Consider the following 15043-nt stretch of genomic DNA (forward strand, 5'->3'; position numbering starts at 1 on the left):
CAGGAGGAGTGTGCAAGAGGACACTTTGATTTATATCTACTGCTAAAATTAACTTGGATAAAGTGACATTATAGTTTCCTCTTCAAGCAACTGGGAACATTTATTACACTCTTACAGAGCAATTTAATCATGCTTTCTGCAATGCTGTTAATAAATTATTAGAGGAGCTGAATGATTTAAACAATGCAGAGTGTTATAGTGAGCTGGCTAAACAGATCACAGCAAGATCATAAATTTCTCACCATCTCCTCACTAACAGCATGAGATCATTTCAGGATATGGCCCTATGGCTTGTAAGACAGATTGTAGTAGGAGGAACATGAATACAATCAGTGTAAATATGTCAGAGAAAGGTCACAGAACATGGATGGACTGAGTTTACAGCAGTGAACAGGCAAAATGGAAGCCTATGTCCTATGCCCCCTGATGTCCATATCCCCAAGTAGATCCTCCTTTCTGACACAGTCCAAATCACCATGAACTTCAAATTTTACACCAAGCTTGTTTAAGCAACTGCTTACACATATATTGTTCACATCTGCATTTATGTAAATCCATGTAGCTCATCTGACTACTCTACACTTAAACTGGTTGATTCCAGCTGAGGAAACACACTCTGAATCATACTGAAGAAAACAAAGGTTTGTAAAAGAACAGTATCACTCACCTCGACTTTGGCTTCTCCCTCTCGTAGCAGCAGATGCTGTGAACAGCAATGAGAGAAAAGCAATATTAGGCTTTACTGCCTGTGACATATCTGAGAATGATCACATGGATCTTGCTCAGAGTGCTCAGATTCAGACAGTAACCTCCTTTACCTAATGGCGCAGCTAGAGGAACTGAACCCTTAGAGTTTTTACCAGGCGTCCCTTAGACCATGAGGCATCTTAAAGAATAAGTAGCATCTTTAGCATTTCTGGACCAACTGCTGTTCGCTGTTTCTTTTTGTACACAGATGTTGCTCATAGATGGTGATCTCCCATTTCAACAGGTCAGAAGGAAGTTAACAGGACTGTTTATCCCACCCACCAAGGTGGGACACTGTGAAACCCTGCCTCCTCTCTGGGCCAAAAAGATGGCCTGATCATATTGTTTCACTGCCTGCACTGAGTAAAACCAGTAACTCAGAGTTTGGACACAGCAAGCTCATACCTGCTAACAATCTTCAGTGCAAATATATCACTTAACAGTCAGTTCATCTTTCCATATAAACATACTGACACCTAGAAAGGAGCTACTGGGTAAGTAGCAGTGGTTCAGAATCCTAAGACTCTAGGCTTTCTTGCTTGGGGCTCTTCCTCCAGTTACGGGGTTGGGGTGAAATGTTATGAAGCATCCCATGTCTATGTTCTCCTGTCCCTGTCTTGTGCCACAATGGGAGAGGCACAAAAGCAGTTGAGTGTAGCAGATATACTGTATGTACCTTCCATTTGAATATGTATCAGCTACAAACCCTGCTGTCAGCTGTTAATGTAAATCCCAAATAACTCCTCTGAAATCATGGAGATGCACTGGCTGCCCAACACAGAGCAAGACACGGTAACGTGCAAAACACCATCGTAGACATAGCTCACATGACACTGCCATAAAGTACAAAGGAACAGCTCTAAAAAGAACATACCAAACTCTTTTCTGGGGAACTCAGGAGAAGAGTTGGCACTGGAGCTCCCTGCAAGGAACAGAAAGGTGTTCATTAATACTTTGCACAAGATATTTAAAAGCTTTCAAAATATATCTTCCTGATAATTGTCTCATCCCAGTGGATAACAAACACTTCCATTAAAAAAGAGCTATTCAGGATTACAGAAAAGAGCTTCTAATGTCTTTCAATAAAAATATGCCACAACTCCTTTTAGGAATGAGCATTACTATAAATAAGACACAACTATTAAAATATGTCCCTGGTGGCTTATTTCCTAACAAAACCACAATGGAATTCTTGTGCTGTTTGGGACAATCCTGCATTACTGTGACCTCAGAGTGCACTACACACTGCCTCTTTTCAATAGCATGTCCTGTGATACCTTCATATGTTGCATGGCGGCTGATGTAGGTTTTTCTTTCAAATGTTGAGCCAGGTGATTTGGTAAGAGTAGAGCTGGGAGACTGGGTTTGTCTGTAGCCAGAAGATGATGATGACGAATTCAACCTACCACTTCCACCTATATGTAAAACAAAACATGCTCAGCAAACTGAGGATATACCATGGATGTACACTCTGGATAGCCTAGGTGCTTCATCTTCTGAGCTGGACAAATTTGCACTGGTACCTTACAATTAGAGAAGGGAAATAGTTTTATTTGGGTCTAACTCTGACTGTCCTCAGCATTCACTGCAGAGAAGAGTACTGGTTATCTTCGTGGTTTCAAAACAAATGTTGTCAATGATACATATGACAGCAGGTTTTGGCCTAGGGGGATGAATGAGCCATCTCCTCTGAGCAGCAATAAATCCAGCTTTGGATGGTGCTGCATTTAGGTCTGGATACAGATCCACCTATAAACTCAAGTGTTATATGACACAGGCCACAAAAACTGGGAGACTATTAAGCCAAACTCAAAGTGCTGAAGGATTCAGTTCATGAGACAAGGGAAAGCAGAGGTGAGTCCACTTCCCTACCAAAGCAGCCATCCACACTCCCACTTAGTCATGCCTCAGTCAGTCCATTTCCCGGAGAAGTGATAGATGTGCCTGTCAGGCCTGAGACAGCCTGAAGGTTATTAAGGGCTGCTGTATTTAGATAGAGGAAAGATTTTCCCTTCTAATTCACATCTGTGTTGTGGAAAAAGAAGTGAACAGCCACAACTAGCATGTTCATACTCTTGTATGAAATCTAATGCTGGAGTATGGTCAGAGTGCAGCAAAAAGGGAGCCCTGTGATAAAGTGCAATGTATCCACACTGATCAGTAGGATCAGACTGGATATTGTTTACCCATCCCTGCAAAAAGAATGTGCCCTTGTGATATCAATGTTTTCTTGACAACTTTCTCCTCTACAAGGACCTGTTTTGTGCTGAAACTTTTCCACTTAATTCAGTAGAAAGAATCACTATGACAAGTAGGCCTCTGTTGGAGGCATTCTGTAAGCCAAGTGGGAAAACAGAGATTAGAAAATGCTCTGTGAAACTTCAAGAACTCATTATCTCTAAAGTTCAGATTATTTTCTCTACCTCCACGCACTGAAAAGAAATAAGAAGGAAGATGGCAATCCTGCGGAGCTGTCTGAGTTTTCAGGGCTGGGTTCAGTTCTCAGACTGGTGCCAGTTCAGACACTCAGACTGACATTTCACTGCAGTTACTTCACATCTGCCCTGAGGCAAAGTGATTCGACACTCTGGCCTTTAATTGATATGGAAGTGTCTGTTAGACCTACTGTGTAAGGCCAATTCTCCTGTTGAGCTTCCAAATGGCACTTTATTCCCTTTCGTTTGTCAGTTCTTTTGGAGCACGGAGAGTATTTTCTACAGGGATAAAGTCTGTCCTGCTGGGGACAGAGAGGGGCATGCCACAAACCTGGCTAGGAAGCTTATTCTTCAGAAACCTTTGCTATGACATCTAACAACTGGACAAAGAATGCACTGAGAGAAGAGCCCTTTGTTGTGGAGTAGACAGCACACACTGATTTAGCACATCCAGAAAATCCGGCAGGTTCTTCAAAGTGCTAAAGCTATGGACACCCACACACAAGAAAATATTTTCTAGGAAATTCTTTAATAATATTCTATCCTCATCAAGATTAATCAAAATTGACTTTTGAAGTAAAACAATCAGAAAGATTGTGATTTGGAAATCAACAAAGGGCAACAAAGATGATTAAGGGAGTGGAGCATCTCCCTTAGGAGGAAAGGCTGAGGGAGCTGGGTCTCTTTAGCTTGGAGAAGAGGAGACTGAGGGGTGACCTCATTAATGTTTACAAATATATAAAGGGTGAGTGTCACAAGGATGGAGCCAGGCTCTTCTTGGTGACAGCCAATGATAGGACAAGGGGTAATGGGTTCAAACTGGAACACAAGAGGTTCCACTTAAATTTGAGAAAAAACTTCTTCTCAGTAAGGGTAACAGAGCACCGGAACAGGCTGCCCAAGGGGGTTGTGAAGTCTCCTACTCTGGAGACATTCAAAACCCGCCTGGACACCTTCCTGTATAGAAACATCTAAGTGTTCCTGCTCCGGCAGGGGGATTGGACTAGATGATCTTTTGAGGTCCCTTCCAATTCCTAGTATTCTGTGATTCTATGAAAGATGGGAAATCTGTCTTCTGAATGAATTAACAACAGTGGGAATGGCATTTTTTGTTGTTGTTCTCCTGAAATCAAATTTTGCCTGTGGAGAATGGGAATTCTGCCATTTACTCACCCATCCTCACATCCAACTTTAGGGAAGGAATACCTTTGCTTTGATTATTTGCCCTTTCTACTTTCATAAACCCTGTTTTCCTCACCTCTGCCTCATCCTACTTCCCCGCCCTGAATCTCTCCCCAGACCATTTATTCTGCCTTTACTCTCTGTTTTGTCACTGTGCAATGTCTTCATTCCTTACTTGAGGTCGCATAGCTGCTCCCATGGGTGTAAGATCTTTTTTCCACTCCACTCCCTCCAGTGTGGGATGAAGTTTTAAGCCCACTGCTGCTCCCTCCTTCTGGAAGAGATGAGCACAAAATGAGACATCTGGGGTAAAAGACAAGAAGGGTTAAAGACGAGAAGGGTAAAATATGAGAAGAGTAAGGACACTGCAAGTCCAGGCAGGAGGTAACCAAAGCTGTCCTCACACTCAGCTACAAGTAAACCTTCATGTCTGGTGAGATATCAGAACTGCAGACAAGTGTCTTGGCAGAGCAAATAAGCATCCACACTGCAGACCCAGCAGGTCTGTAGTCAAGTTCTGATCCATAAATGGACTGAAGGATTCTCCTGTTAACACTCATCATAAATGAGATGGTGTGATTCCTTTCCACCCCAGCTGCAGCAAACTAATCATGACCATGGTGGCGTAAAGAGCATGGAAGATTCTTTCCTACCTGTTGTACAGAGGTAGAAATCACCCATGACATCTGCTATTACCAAAAAAGATTTACTTCCTGTTGTCAACTGGGTAAGATGACAGAGGAATATGCTGCAGCCCCACCAGTGGTTACAGACTCATCCCTTTTGACCCTTGTCCCAAAGACACAGTCAGCACTGGAGACCATATATCTGGACATTAGCCCTTGGACAGTCTGGTCTATCAGTCTTAGTTGATTGTGCAGCTTTGTTTCTCACAACACCCAGACGGTTCCCCACATACCGCTCCTTACCTCCACTAACAAGTATTTTGGGAGAGGCATTTCTGAAAATAATGCAGTCAAATAGCATGGAGGGGCACAGAACACTGGCAGAAGTAATGTAAAGACCAACAATTACTTACTGGGTGGTAAGGATGTCAGTCTTGTAGTCACAGTCTCTGTAATAACTGAGGAAAGAAAAGGGTGCAGAAGTAATGACATGTTAATATAGCCAAATAAGATCAATGTTCTACTTAATTTCCATGGAAAAACATGACTCATTCAAAGATCATTGACTCATTTAAAGAAAAGTCCCTTAAGACTATACTGCCTGGGGGCTGCAGTCACATTAGCACACAATGCTGTGTATTAGTTTGCAGGCCTTTCTAACTCTACAGCAATGAAGAACATCACTGTAATGAAAGACTTTTTTTCTGTACAAAAGCTCTGTAAAACATGGAAGTATTATTACTTTCAGGCACTTCTAAACCACAGCCATCGTTGTAACAGCAAAGCCCATGGCCAGATCCCTTACTAGCTTCCTAATAGTTAACTCCTGTAATGCTAGCAGGAAACTTACCCTCTGTTTTACACATGGCCAAGAAAGACACATAAAAAACATTTTCTAAGCCATACAGGACATTGATATCAGATGAAGGAGAAGAATACAAATGTGTGCACTACTGGCTACAAGTGTTACCACACGGCAATCATCTGTCGTTAAACAATCAGGTCATGCTACATGTCTCTAAAATGTCTGATCTTGGTTCATTCATTTTGTTTTTCTGACTTCAACAGAGACAAGGGACAGGTGCAGGATTTAGTTCAGGACCTCTAATCAGCATTCAATCCCTTACAAAACTGGGCATCCGCTTCTGGGATGTTTGGTGTGTGACATAAAAACAAAAAATGTTCTCCTTACGTCTTTCAGTAACTTCTGATCCTTCTTGCCTCGTTTTCTTTGTTAGAGAATCCATACCATTGCCACCTGCAGAGAAAGCAGAGAGATTGCACTCAGAACTCTGTGAATAGTAAGCAGGAGATAACAACAGCTCCCCACTTTTCTCCCTTCAGCTTGAGATTAGACTGCCTGGAAAACACCTGTGCCAGGGAGTTTACAATGCCTTTCCAGAGCCATGTGAGCATTACTAATAGACCAACACCACTTGCCTACAAAACTGAATGCTGCACAATGCAGCAGAGATAGAGGTAACTGAAGAAAATCTGCTCAGTGCTAGAGAAGTTCAGACCTGGATTTATATCCAGACCTTGTGGCACTACGCTATGGTCTCCAGCTGCACCCCTATAAAGGCTTCACCACATCCACAGGATCCAAACACCACTCCCACACATCTGTTCTGGGCAGAACTCAACAGCAGAAGATTAGAAATGCAGGCAGTTGCAGGATTAAGCTCCCTGCACCATGGCAGTAGTGTCAGAAAAAAATAAGCAGAGATACTGTTGCACTTTGGACAGTGCAATGCACTGTTGCACTTTGGACAGAATGCTGTGCATTCTCAGAGTATACTGACGCTAAAGCCTTAACACTGAGTTTAGCGAAGCAGAAAAGCACTGGAGGTACCTTTAAACTACCTATTTTCAGCAGCAAGGAACTTAAGGTTGCAAGTGCTTCATCTTTACAGACAGAGCAGAGAAGGCTTGGAGGTGCTGTCTGCGGCTGTGGAATCTGATCTAATACCAGCTCAGGTCAGTCTACACAGTATTGGAATCACTGCTGTGAATACTGTGTAACTCTTCTTCATGAGTTGGATCCCTCTCTAGTTAAAATTACAATCTCTGACTGTCTGCCAAGGCAGGAATACCACAAAGAAATGTTGTGATTGTGGAACAGAAACATCAGCTAGAAGGGAAACCACTTATTTCAGAAGGAAATAGTTGCTCACTGCTAGTTTCTCTAAGAACATTTCATCTTGTGCAGGTGCAAACAATGACAAAGAAGAGATTTTAATTTGTGCACAAGATGATAATAGGCAAAAACTCCCCACTGCATTTGAAAACTCCTTAAAACTGAAGGCCCGGCTGTACCAAAAGCTACACACTTAACAGGCTGAGTCTAAAAAAAACGTTTTGGGCAAAACTCCTTCTGAGTTTTAGAGCTTGAGGCAGAACCCAAGGCTATGCTCTCCAATTCAGATACCATTTGAGTACGATCCTCATAAATCCATTTACCCTTCTCCAAAGTGTCTATCAAGTAGCCTCATCAATGTTACATCTGTACTGCCCAAGCATAAACAAAGACACAAGGCAGGATGAAGCACAGAATCTGCAGACATATCTAAAGTTCAGATTCAGCTCTGTCTTTGAGCAGCTCCTGCTATTCCCCGAGCTGGAGAGGAACAATTTGAGTGTAAAAGACATACTATCAGTCAAGCCACTTTAGCCTCTTATCACACACTCAGCTGAACATTGCAGAGAACACCCACAGTGTCCACAGCCCTCACTGTCAGCACCTCAGACACTGAGCTTGGCTAAACAGCCCTGAAAATGGGGTTCCTCAAGCCACATCCAAGTCTTTACACAACCTTGGTGGCAGGGTATTACCCACTCCTTACAGTGCTTGCTCATGCTGGGGATTTCCAAGGGATTATCCAGGGCACTGATTCCAAGGCATATACAAGACCAGAGCTATATGCATTAGGAGAGCTCCTCCTCCAGCAGGATGACAGTCCCCTGCAAGGGAAGGGTCCCTGGTCATTCACTCCAAGGAAAGGCAGTATCTCTGCTACTCTTCTTTATTGCATCAACAGTGGAAGCATCTTTGAAGCTCCTATCCTAAAAACAGATGCTGGAAGCTGTTGTCTAGATGTCAGCACTGTTGGCTCTGACAGTGTTTTTGGCAGGGTACACAGGTTTATATTTGGAAACTGCTTTCCTACTGCTTTGTAGCCCCAGAACTCAACTTCCTTTCTGCTGTTGGGAAACAGTGCTGGTAATGGATGCTGGAAGTGGCTACACAGCAGCACGGAGTGAAAGCATCTTCTGCATCTTTGCCTTTCACTGAGAAAGGGAAATATCTTGCTTTCATACCAATCCAAAAAAGAATAAGAAGAGTTTAAACCACATCTTTGGAGCCACACATGCCACAGCCAAGCCCTAAGCCCTTGGTGCATTTTGATCTACGTTGCATGTGTGTTTGCCACCTGAGTACAAAAGCCAGCCCAGGCTCCAGCAGGCTGAGTGAGCTGGATTTCCATCATCTGCCAGGACTCACTCATCTCACCAGCTCCTATCTGGATTCACAAAGGCATAGCTGTGGGCTATGTCTGTGGCAAAGCAATAGCGCTGTTGAATCAGAGAAGCCACCTGCAATCATCTCTGAGCAACAAGCAGGAACTTGTGTAGTGGAATCACTCTCAAACAGCACAGGCAGCACAGGATGGGGCAACCCCATGGCCCCTTTAATATAAGCTCAGGGGTTGTAGTGCACTCGTGGCACCCACAAAAACAGGGAACTTGCAGACCTTAATGGCAACAGGAACCAGGAGAGGTCTAGCATCACCATGCATTACTTCTTTATGCACAGCACTGAAAAGCAGGATAGTAATAGCCGCCCAGCTTTGCAAGGCTTGCTTAGAGCTGTGGTTCCCAAATTAGCCCAACACTGCTGAGTACCTCCTATACCCCTGTTCAGTTGATTGCAGTGCAGCACACTGGCAAGGATGTAAAGCCGGTCTGAGATGGGACATTCAAACCTCTCATTATTTTAGGAGTTAGGTCTTGTGTGCAATGGTAATAAAGTTTATTACAGAGATTTTTCAAAGGCGAAGGGAATAGCCGCAAAGCCATACTTTAATGGGAAAAAGAAAGCAGGCACATTTCAGATTCTTTTATCCCTCCACAATGTCCTTCCAATTTTCATGTCAGAATGCTGTTACACTCTCACAGCACATCCTTTCGGTTCTCTCTTCCCTCCATTAATATGGCCCCTGCTGTGAGACACTCCATTAGGAGAAAGAAGCACTAGCAGGTGCTGAGATTAATAATATTTAATCCAAGTGGAACCTTTTGATCATAAATACTCTGAGACTCAGTAGAGGCTGCCAAATCATGTCAGTGACTATGTTAAAAGCAAATGCCATGGCTCCCATCATATCAAATGTCTCTTAAGGTGTCCCTTCCTTTTAATCAAGACTTTCAGGTGCTACTGTACTGGTACTTACAGAACTGGTTAAAAAATGGCCCCTTATCTATCTTTTACCCCACAGTCTAGGAATCTGACCTTCTCATTCTGCTTTAAAATCTGTTCCTTTTCAGTTATTCTACCAAAATCAACACAGACAGAAATTAATCAAACAAATCATGCTTCCAAATCTGCTCATTTTTAGGCTCACTGAAATGATGCTAATGCCAGGAAAGCAGGTTAGATTCCCAACCAAAGCTGTAGGAACCAAATCCTGCTCTGGCCACAACCTGTCATGGCTTCTTTGACACCAATATGTGCTCATTTCCCAGAGCACAAGCAGGAGCATTGCCCAGACTTCACTCTGCATTGCCAGGACACATTTCAAAAACATGTCCTCACCATGCCACAATTAAGTTAATTGTGCTGCCCAAAGAGAAACAGGCCAAAGCAAGGCCATTCTGACCTGCACAAGCTTCTCGCCTCTGGCACAGAAAGGGAAACAAACAATCTGGGTTTACACAAGGAACATTTGCAGAACAGGAAAGTGCTGCTGTCACCATTTCACAGATGAACTAGTCACAGAAGGACAAGTAACTTCCCTCAAGTCCCTCTACAAGTCAGTCCAAAGGCAGGAAAAGAAGACCGGTCTTTTACCTTATGCCACTATGTTCAAATTGCTAGACCTGCTGGCAGGAAGGATTCAAACTGATTCTGAAATCAGATTTTTCTGACTTTTTGTGACAAAGCTTCAAAACCACCTCACAGTGCCTCCTAATCTTCTAGGACACAAATGTGGCCCCAACTCCATAATCAATGAGTCACTGCTGATAAATAAACCCACTTGTCCAAGACAAAGCAAAGCTGTCCATGGCAACACAAACTTCTACTCAGAAGCAGTTCAGGCATTGTAAGGACTAGAGATCAATTCCTTAATATTGCACCCTGCACCTATCTGAAGCTTCAAGTTACAATCATTATTCCTTCAGCACATTTCAGATCTGCTCAGTTTTAAAAAACAGCCAACAGCTATTCTGCATTTCACCATGCTGGTATCCTTACAGAACAGGGAACAGTCAGCTAAACTATCTATTTGCACAGCAGTTTCACAAAATCCATTAAAAATGTACCCAGACCTTGGCTTCACATTTCTTATCTCTCAGCAGGTATTCTCCTTTCACTTCATACTCATTTTAAAAGATCTATATTCACTGACAAACACAAAACCAACATGACCCAGCTCTTACACTATCTCATTTTTACATGGAATTCACCACAGAAGAATTTAAAACTTCCTCTATTATGCCTGAGAACACAGCCTTGTTCTGCGAGGAATCTGGAAGAGAGAAAATACAGGCTACTTTTTTTTCTTTAGTAATGTCACTTACCTGAAGTACTTTGGTTACTGAACTGTAAATTTGTTTTTTCTCCTCAACCGTTTCCTTTCTACCAAAATGTGCCAACTACACTTTATACCATGTCCTTCCAAAGGTGTGTGGAATCTGAGTGATCATCCAATAATGTTCACCTCTTCTTTATTTAACCTGTTTCATTCTCGCCCTTCTTCTGCTTTTCTATTCCCGTGCTCTTAAACAAGTTCCAACAAAGGCGTGTCGTGGTTTCCTGCCTCACCCTACCCTTCCAATTATCTGACACTCACTGGAAAAAAAGATCTGCCTCCAGGAATCAAACTTTATTGAAAGCAAAAACGCTCCTACCTATTTGCTCAGGTAGATTAACTATTTAGATCCCAGACGGACAAAGGTGAACTGTTATCGCAGTGCTTTCTGATACATGATCTGAGATCTGTTACGTACAGCACCTGCAAACCTTTAGCCAGACAGGTATTTATGAAGCATAACTTCATCCCTGCATGGAGGAAGCATCCATGACTCTGCCCTCTGAACACTAATCAAAGGACATTTAGTTGTCTAAAAAAGCTACATGTGGTAATTAAGTAATTAAGAGGTGTAGAGCTCAGCCTGGGACCTGGCCAAACTACACTTGTCTTAAGACTTGACCAAAAGGATAAATGTGGTTTTAGGTTTTTGCACTTCATGCACTTTGAGCATGACACATTACTGTCCCTCTTATTATCAACTGCACTTTAAAACTGCACCTTTGTCATCGCATTTTACATTCGCTTCCAGCACAATGGGCAGCTGTGTGCTTCAGACATACCCTGCCTGCTTGCAAATGGTATTTGTTCATGAAAAGACAGCACTGGGCTTTTCTAGCTCTCTAAGACTCACCAGTATGAGAGAGACTCACGGGAATGGCACACAGACTTCACTGGAGCAACAGATGGGACTTCACATTTTAAGAAAATGTCCTCAGGACTGGAGGAATTTTGTCCCTTCTTTACTTTTGTCTATTAGTTTTCTTCATATGTATAAACAAAAGGTAGAGATCACAAATTTGATAAAATAAGAAAATTACAGTATTTTAATCCCTGCAATGTTGTCAGTGAGGAAGATACTGGTTTAACGTTTCTTGAGAACAAAGTGTTCATGGAGCATCTCTACATCAGTTATTTTGCCAATTTCTTACTGTAAAGAAAGAAAAGGGGGGGTATGACATGGAGATGGCTTAAAAGGAAATTGGAAATAAATTTCATTTTGCAAGAAACTGACTCTGTGTTTAAGAAACTTAGGTGAAGATGAAGTTGAGGATGCTGCCTGATGAAGCACACTGATTAGTTCACTCAAGTTCCTCATGGGCAAGTGTCAACATCAAAGACATGGAGAGGTTCTGATCTGCTTCACCTTCTACTGATTGCCTCAGGTGCTTAGAGCCACTGAAAGTCAAGTGTCCAGCTGGCAGAGTGCAATGAACTGCAGCACAGCCAGCTTCAGGTCACCAGCTGCCACTTCTGCAGTAACAGTGGTGGCGTGTGGACTGGTGGTTAGAACAGGGGAGGCAGCTGGAGCTCCTCTTGGACATAACAATCACCATTCTCCCATTTCCCCAGCTGTCCTGCTGAATTTCACTTGTAGAAGGTGAAGTCTGTAGATATGGAGTCACGCTGCTGCTGGGTGTGCCTCTGAATGTTTTACTATTATGCACAGTTTGCTGCTTTCTCTGTTCCCTGCACAAGAAGAAGCTGCACAGGCTTCGAGCTTTCAATTGATGACTCAGTCCAGCAGCTACAGAGATCTATGATTTTAGCTGAAGACAGCACCATTGTCTCTGGTGAAAGATGCTCCAAAAATTTACAGCAGCTGATGCTGGCACTGAAAAAGTTGAGAAGATGAGGCAGAACTCTATGCTGCACATTCACCGCACCTGGAGAGAGGCTGTTTTACAGCACATCTGAATCACATCTCACTCTGCAAGGGGAGCCCAAAGAGTCCCAAAGCTGAACCAGCTGGTTTTGTCATGGCCATCCTCTAGCTGCTTAAGGTGTGTTTGTGATTTAGGAACAGCCAAGCAATGAAAACTTGTTATCTTCAACTTCAAAGGGAGCTGTGGAGCACAGGATAAGGTGTACATTGGCCTGATAACTCTGTCTCAATTGACACATAAATTACACTGCTAGTGAATCAGCCAAGAAGCTGATGGGAAGAGTGCAGGCCCACACAAGGATGGTTTGCACAGAAAAGAAAACACACCTGTATCTGGCTAGTAACTGCAGTTCCTTCTGTGTCTTAGTTTTACAGAATAGAGCTGGGCAGCTATTGAACCAACCAGAGCCTCCTGAGTCACTCCCTTGACTCAATGCCCTGAGTCCACCATTTGCATATCACTTGAGAAACTCACCATGAGTAACCTCGGGTATGAATAAAAGCCTTGTGGCGAACTGATCATTGCTTTTGGGGTGCCGGGAGGTGAGTAATGTCAGGATGCAAAAAAATATTGCTAACTCAGTCTCCCAGGTCCCAGGAGACTTCAGGGATCAAGAGGAGATGTCTTGGCTCTTCGTTCTCATTAGTATAAAAGCTGTGCAGATAAGGTCTGCCATTCCTCTCTTCTAGCTTTATGTAGCATTTCACACAATGGGAGGCTTGCTGCAGCTTCTAGGGTTTATCACAAATAATAAATAGCAATAATTATAATGAAGCTACATATGGAGCATAATAAAACACTGTTCCTTAACAGTGCAGGAGAAACTGAATTGTACTGGTCCAGAGAGGAGGGCCTGGGCTGTTCTGGTGGTGGACAGAGACCGGGAGGAGGTGGCTGAAGACTTGAGCTTGCTGCTCCTACTATTACCCCATAGACAGGAGGAGTGGGACTTCTCAGCAGCTGCAGACAGCTGTCTGTCTCTGCTCAGAGACAAGCCTGCACAGACACTAGGGCCCTGATGACATCTGGTGCTCTGCAATACAGTTACTAGCAAGCAGCCCAGTTCATGTGCATTGTCCTGTGTGTCTGGGACTGCTCCTGATAATGTAAGTTTTGGTGACAGCTAGATTAAAGCAAAACACACCTGTGACCTCTTAAAGCCCCCCCATCCTTCATGCAGCTTTTTGGTTGCATTTATGCTTGAGCACATTTTGCATCTTGGTACAGGTCAGGCTGGACAGCATGAGTTGGCTGGCAGATCCAGCAGCGATCACCCATGTCAGACTCACCTCTAATGGTATCAAGGCTGGGATGTTAACAGACATGTTTGCAAAGGTGACATGCTGTCACCTTGCCCTCTCTTCTTCTCCCTCTCCTCCTCCGCCCTCACTCCTCCCTCACCCACAGCAATGAGGGAGCAAGCCCAGCTGTCCAGCAAACCACAGCGTCTGCCAGGGAATACAGCTGTGAAGCAGACGGTGTTGATCACTGCCACTCTGAGAGGTATCAGTGTGAGTTTAAGTAACTCTCATCCATAAAAATCTCCTTCCCAGTGTTGGAATGATGAATAATCCCTTTCACTTTGTCCTCCAGGTAAGAGTTGCCTGCAGCACATGCTGCACACAGCAGCAGAGCTCTGAGCTGGACCGAGTCTCCTGTTTGATGCCGCTAATTACTCACCATCAGCCCACAGCCCAGTCTGCCTGGTCAGAAACAAAGCAAACCAGCCCTTGAGTACTGTATTTAGGAGAATGCAACTTTTGATTCACAGGATCGTATAATTTCCTATCCCCTGGTTTTTAGAAAACCATTGACTGTCTGCAAGCCCACCTGGGAACTCTTAAAACAGTTTTAGCACTAGTGTCTTTTAGATAAAAAATATGCACCAGAAAATGCATTATTTGCTAACCCTGCATGTCAAATGCTTCAGTCAGCCAGGCAGCAAAGGGACGTAACCAGTGCCAGATGACCTGGCTGTGGTGCTGCCAATATAAATAATGGAGAAAAGTCAAAGCAAACCATTTACAAAGAAGTGGCAGCCCGAAAGAAAACATGATTTAATTTGTGAATTGCTCACCAGCATACCCATGGTCAAAATTCCAAGCAATTAGTATTTTAAACAAACAATTCAACCAGTTCTACCTGCTGCCAGCCCAAAGCCTGCAGGTTTAAGCACCACTACAGAAAGCAACATGGGGAATTGCAGTGCAACAGTGCATATAGGACAAAAACTGGAGACAACACTTATCTTGGAGACCTTCCTCAATTACAAGTGTTGCCAAATAAGCCTGATTTCTGTCTGCCATCTTGACAGAAAATACAAAACACACATTGGCAAAAAAGTCCTGACAGAAAAT

At 43.3% G+C, this 15043-nt stretch overlaps 1 protein-coding gene across 1 annotated transcript in view; it reads right to left on the reverse strand.

Annotated features, from left to right (window-relative positions):
- COL17A1 (collagen type XVII alpha 1 chain) overlaps window positions 1-6237 on the reverse strand; it is a gene marked incomplete at both ends in the record, with an annotated part of 37128 nt that extends 30891 nt beyond the window's left edge. Inside the window, 6 exons of the mRNA XM_080348165.1 lie at window positions 668-703; window positions 1622-1669; window positions 2025-2162; window positions 4540-4638; window positions 5404-5448; window positions 6183-6237. Of these exons, the coding sequence (XP_080204291.1) occupies window positions 668-703; window positions 1622-1669; window positions 2025-2162; window positions 4540-4638; window positions 5404-5448; window positions 6183-6237 (421 nt within the window). The remainder of the gene's footprint in view (window positions 1-667; window positions 704-1621; window positions 1670-2024; window positions 2163-4539; window positions 4639-5403; window positions 5449-6182) is intronic.
- Window positions 6238-15043: the final 8806 nt, after the last annotated feature.

This window comes from Nesoenas mayeri, assembly GCF_963082525.1.
Source record: "Nesoenas mayeri genome assembly, chromosome: 7".
Lineage (NCBI taxonomy): Eukaryota > Metazoa > Chordata > Aves > Columbiformes > Columbidae > Nesoenas > Nesoenas mayeri.